Genomic DNA, 6,080 nt, shown 5'->3' with positions numbered 1-6,080 from the left:
GGCTTCAAATTACTACTAAGCGTAGTAGAAATAGTAGAAAATTCATTCAACTGGCAATGTGCTGTACGTCAGTCGCACAGCGCAATCAGCGCAACCTTGAAATATTCGCACGCAATCACTAATCAGTTGTCAAATTACAGTTTTAGTGATTGGATGTACGTTTTGTGTTTGATTATTCGATTGTATTTATTTACGAACGGTGCTGTGTCCATTCATAAAACATGTCGCTTAAAATGGAGTTTGACTACGATGCGGCAACGGCATTGATGGACATATTTTCTCAGGCAGATATTGATCATTTGCGCGAATGGATTTTAACTTTGGATATAAATAAATGTGTACCGAAAGATCTCACGGATCAGCAGTTACTGTTGTTTTACAACGCTTGCTACGGTAATTTGGACAAGGCTAAAATATGTATAGAGAAATATTACGCACACAAGAAAAATTCGCCGGATATGTTTGATAACCGTGTAGTTTTTTCGGATGAGCTGAAGTCTTCAACTGAAGCCCTGTAAGTACCTAATAAATAATGCATGTGCCTTAAAATATAATGCTTGTAACTATAGTTTTATTGACCGGGATATAGACCGTGATTACCTTTTGTATAGTTTTTGAGCTTCCTATATTTCGACGTAGTTACATGCATCTTGTTCACGGGTAAACTGAAGATAGCGGGTGGGTGTCAAAGTTAAGTTACCCTCATATAAGTCTAGTGAAACTAACCGTGAATCATTATAATGCTTGTAAAACACAAAGCACTATCTCTGAAAATAGCTGTTAGAAAAAACCTGGCGCTGGCTCTGTATTGTTATCATTATCACTTAGTACCATTCCCTCTGTTTATTTAATTTATTTTTAATGCAGTTCTGTTTTTTTAAAACCTTGACGACGTAGGTATGTACTACAAGCAAACAGCTTGTGTGGTGCGTAAATCAATACCCCTAAACCTAAAATAGTTGTGAAATAAAACTGAAAACAGATTATATCGCGTATATTGAATTTATAATACATCCCGACGTTTCGAACCCTTTACAGCGTTCGTGGTCAACGGGTGACTGAGGAAAAATTACAAAGTGCAAAAATACCCACATACTAAAATAATGAACAATCATAGACTACAAACTTTAAGGCTCATGTACATGCTAAAGGTACATGCAAAATCGGTTCATAAGGCTAGTTATACACTACATACTTTTCATAGTTTTATTTCATGAGTAACTATCGCGGTAACCGAAGACAATACTAAAATAGTTGGTCAAACCAAATTGTCAGTAAATAAGAACAAAAAACCGGCCAAGTGCGAGTCGGACTCGCGTTCCAACGTTACACAATTTTTAACAATGTTTTTTTTAAAATGTGAAATGTGAGTGAAATGTCACATCAATTTTGACATTTACAACAGTGAGGCAGTAATGTCGTGCTGCAATACTGCTGCCGACTGCGATATTACTGCCGACTGCACTACTGCCACAAATGTCAAAAATCCTGGCAGCGACAACGATTTTGACATTTACAACAGTGAGGCAGTAATGTCGTGCTGCAATACTGCTGCCGACTGCGATATTACTGCCGACCGCATTACTTCCGCAAATGTCAAAAATCCTGGCAGCGACAACGATTTTGACATTTACAACAGTGAGGCAGTAATGTCGTGCTGCAATACTGCTGCAGTCGAATGCATTATTACTGCAGTAAAATTCAAAATCTATGAAACATAACATAATAATAAGTGACAGTACTCGCTTCGGATGGTGCACGGTGCCAACCCTAGCGGTAACCACGCCCATATTACTACTTTCGAAAGAGCTCGATGCAATTAGCAACGTTTAGGCACGTTCGGGATACCTAAACAGGGGTTTTGTTATACAGTTAAACTTCTATGTATATGTAGTACTATTATTTATTCTGTGACCATGTTGACAAATTCAAGGATTTTTTTCTCCTATATCAAACAATACACCGTTAATTTCGAGGTTACATTCCTAACATAAGAGTAAATTAAGTTAATATCTCAGACAGGTATTCTAATATTTCTAGTTAACCCCGAAGATAATTATTTCCATCCATTATCCATTAACCATCAATAGTTATTTTTATCTGTAAAGACTTTTACAGTACACATAGTGCTACTTTCTCGCACTAGTGCGTAAAAGAGCACTTTTCGTGCATATGTCGAAAGTTTAAAGGGCCATATGTACTGTAAAACGTTGTACGATACACGTGCGAATAGGAAATTCGCAACTCGTGTCGATTTAAAACACTCCCTGCGGTCGTGTTTTAATTTATCGCCACTCGTTTCGAATTTCCTCTTTTCCGCACTTGTATCGTAAATAACTATTCCGAACGTGTACCCTTATTATATAGCTTATAGCCGTGATGCCTATAGACCACCGATAGACCCTCAGATTGTGGTAGTGGCGCCACCTGCGCAGAGTTTCGCGTGATATTCCCTATTATTTCCTTCTATAAAAATCTTACAGTGTTTGATCTGACTGTAAAAGTAGTTGTTTATTTGTGATTGTTACATTTTATCTTAAAGTGTCGCTTGACATGCAACCATCCTGCCGATATCAAGGCGACTGTTATTCTAGGTCTACTAATCGGAACTTTTTCTTGTCCTATAATCATTTCATTGTTTTGATATCTCTCTACAATCTACGTACAGTACATGGAGACTATATAAAGGAGCCAAATCTCTATGTATGAAAAGTGTCCATCAAAAAACAGTAATTAGGCGGCGCCACCATACACCGAAATACTACCAAAAACAACCTACGTAATGTGGTCGGGTTATTTGTTGCCTTATATGGTTCATGTTATACTCATGTCCCAGAGCCTAACTAGCGCCACCGGAGAGATTAGGAACTATTATTTAAAGCTGAAAGCGGTTACTTTTGCAACAATTCTGCCATAAGAGATTGGCATCCTTTCTATACCATCCATAGTACAGTACTTAAATCTTATAAAATGGGGTTGGCAACTGTCAAAGGTTTGCAGAGATGGCGCCATCATAGCTTGCCCCTTTTTCTATGAGATTTGGCTTAAAGGGCTGGCATCCAGGGCATTAAAAAAATAAAAATTTGACACAATTCTAGGGATTGACGGGGCAAGCTATGCTGGCGCCATCTGTTAATTGTAAAACGGGACTTAATCGCGTATTTAAGTTTTAAGATCGAAGAACTTCGGAGCTAAATCTTAAAACTTAAATACGCGATCAAGTCCCGTTTTGAAATTTAATAATGTGTAGAAATCGTGAAAGTTGAAATCAGTGTTCTTAAATCTTAGATGGAAAAAGTTGATTTTGAACGGCAATTTCTTTATTTAAGTCGCTAATACGTTTAAGTACGATTCCCACCGAACGGGCGGAGTCGGCGCGCATTTCACACGGTTAAATTTGTAATGGTTAATTGCATTAACGTTTTAGCCAACACTGGCCGTAAGCCGGTCGGCTGCTCGCAGACGCGGACGGCTCCGGTCCGGGCGGACTCCATCGCTTCTGCCATACATAATGTATAGGCATATTTAAAATGCGGTCCGACTTCAGCCGGTCGGTGCCGGTGGGAATCGTACATTAAAGACCGGTCGAAACCGCATTTTTCCCGAAACCAAAGGTTCCGTTTTACTCTAGCTTTGGACGAATCCGACCCTCGGCCGAAACATGATTTTTAGGGTTCCGTACCCAAAGGATAAAAACGGGACCCTATTACTAAGACTCCGCTGTCAATCTGTCCGTCTGTCTGTCACCAGGCTGTATCTCATGAGCCGTGATAGCTAGACAGTGGTAATTTTCACAGATGATGTATTTCTGTTGCCGCTATAACAACAAATACTAAAAAGTACGGAACCCTCGGTGCGCGAGTCCGACTCGCACTTGGCCGGTTTTTGAAATACAGTTTCTACTACTGTAGTAAATACAATTAGTCATGTTTGGGTTCGTTAGAATTGAAAGAAAAGTACAGTCAGCGATAAAAGCTTGTATCGAAAATGACATTTTTGTAAAAAAAATGCAGTTCTCATTTATGTCAATTTTTTTGCAGGGAGCTCATTTTTGTCAATTTTTTTTGCAGAGAGTTCTCATTTTTCCCTGAGAAGTCCGTCGATGGCTACGACGTGATCTACCATCGCCTGCACTACACTGAACCCTCCAAGTACCATCTGGAACCTGGCTGTAAACTCCTCTTCATGACCGTTGGTAAGTTTCTTCTGAAAAGACAATAATAGGGAATACACGAAACTGCGTAGGGGGCGCCACTACCACAATCTGAGGGTCTATCGCAAAAAAAGAAATTTGAAACTTCGTTATTTAACATCGCTGTCACTCTTGCATATTCGAGCGATAAAGAGGCAGATAGCGAAAATTCGGATTCGCGTTTCCCGGTAGGTCCTCTGTAAGCAAACCGCCTTGATGCATCAATGTCATATTTTATTATCTCTGAAAACTTGTCAAAAACCTGTTCAAGGTACAGTATTATAGGGAAAGCTCGGGTTCAAATTATATACTCTCTTTAGGATCCTTGGTTTATTGGTTTTTCATTATCAATTCCGCTTCACACAATATCCATCCATCCATATATAGTTTACAGCTAATGCCGGCATAAGATAAATCACAAATCTCTTTTTAATTAAGTAAATATCACAGCGTCGTCTACGTCCTCCGTTGTTTTTTCCATGACCTCTTCAGTTCTGCCATCTGTCACATTTTTCCCGCGCATCGCGCGTAAGTTTTTTTTAAAAAAAGCCTCCCACTAATAAGGCGCGTTCATATTTACATACAATTTGACATAAAGATAAAACAAAAACTAAAATTAACCGCGAACGCGATGTCGGAACCTAACAGCTTCGGCCATCCTCTTTAAGCGAGTCCCTTCGCTTAGATTGCTGGCACAACGCAATACTATCTATAATACTATTTTTAGAGATCAACGATGACAAATTCAACATAGGTATAATCATTGAACTTTGCTTCTAATGACAACAATATCAATATAAGTTAAAACAACTGAAACAAAAGTATAAATTATCAATGAACAAAAACATGACGTCTGTTTCAGACGATAATCATTGGATTATACGACAGGTAGTACAATAAACACATCGGCCATCCTCTTTAAGCGAGTCCCTTCGCTTAGATTGCTTTTTCTAAAACTACCTATAATGAAATCAATGAAAACAAATTCACTATACTATAAACATTAAACTTTGCGTCTAATGACAACATAACATCAACATACAATTTATAAGTTATAACAAATGAAAACAAAAATATAAATTTATCATTAAACAGAAGCGATGTCTATTTCAGACGATAATCATAACGACGATTATATAACAGGTAAATACAATAGAAAATAACATATAAGACATGCAGTCTATGATATCTTGCAAATGTTACAAACATGTATTATTAATAGTAGTTAGTAGATACTAAAATGCAAACGTATTTTTGCTAATAACCTATCTTCATGTGCAAACATGCTTACTCGCTTTTAGTAGTGCTATGATTTGATGCATTTGATTCTAAATCTCGAGAAAACACCACACACGTTTGTATTTTGTCAATAGATGTAATAGCCTGATACTTCCTACCGTTCCTTCGGATCAGAAACCTATCGTTAGGAAGAACTTTCATAATACGGTAGGTACTCTGGTACTTCACCACGAGTTTTTGCGATTTTCCATTGTGTGGGCCCTGTCGCACTACCCGTATCAAAGAGAATACATAGCATAGAGGGTTATTGTCATAGTAAATTTTGTAGTCACAGGAAACCCACCGCCATCCATCGACACAGGATCAAAACCAAAAATGAAATTGTTTAAAACATCAAAAATAATATATATATATATAATGGATAAATGATTTTTATTATTATTCATGGAACGCCATATGACTGACCCACGCTCCCCCACCGATACGTGCCAAAACTGTCAAATATCAAACGGTGTCGCCTACGCCATCTGCTCTCAGCGTACAGGCCACAGGTGTGGCGCCATCTATTCGAGTAGGTATAATTTCTTCCTGATATTCGAGGCACGCTCCCTCTCCAGACCCTACCCATCCTACCTATGAAATAACATGT

At 38.3% G+C, this 6,080-nt stretch overlaps 2 protein-coding genes across 5 annotated transcripts in view; both read left to right on the top strand.

The window, feature by feature from the left end:
• Positions 1-6,080, top strand: part of LOC134749941 (retinol dehydrogenase 12-like) — a 463,382-nt gene that overhangs the window by 183,838 nt on the left and 273,464 nt on the right. The gene's annotated exons all lie outside the window — the stretch shown is intronic.
• LOC134749944 (alpha-tocopherol transfer protein-like) overlaps positions 114-6,080 on the top strand; it is a 214,942-nt gene continuing 208,975 nt past the window's right edge. For all 4 annotated transcript variants that reach the window (XR_010128529.1, XM_063684974.1, XM_063684975.1 and 1 more), the window contains exons 1-2: positions 114-514; positions 4,071-4,195. Coding sequence is in view for 3 of the 4 variants with exons in the window: in XM_063684974.1 (XP_063541044.1) it covers positions 222-514; positions 4,071-4,195 (418 nt within the window). In the remaining variant the exon portion in view is untranslated. The remainder of the gene's footprint in view (positions 515-4,070; positions 4,196-6,080) is intronic.

This window comes from Cydia strobilella, chromosome 19, assembly GCF_947568885.1.
Source record: "Cydia strobilella chromosome 19, ilCydStro3.1, whole genome shotgun sequence".
Lineage (NCBI taxonomy): Eukaryota > Metazoa > Arthropoda > Insecta > Lepidoptera > Tortricidae > Cydia > Cydia strobilella.
The sequence above is the reverse complement of the archived record's forward strand: the minus strand, read 5'-3'. Positions and strand labels throughout refer to the sequence as shown.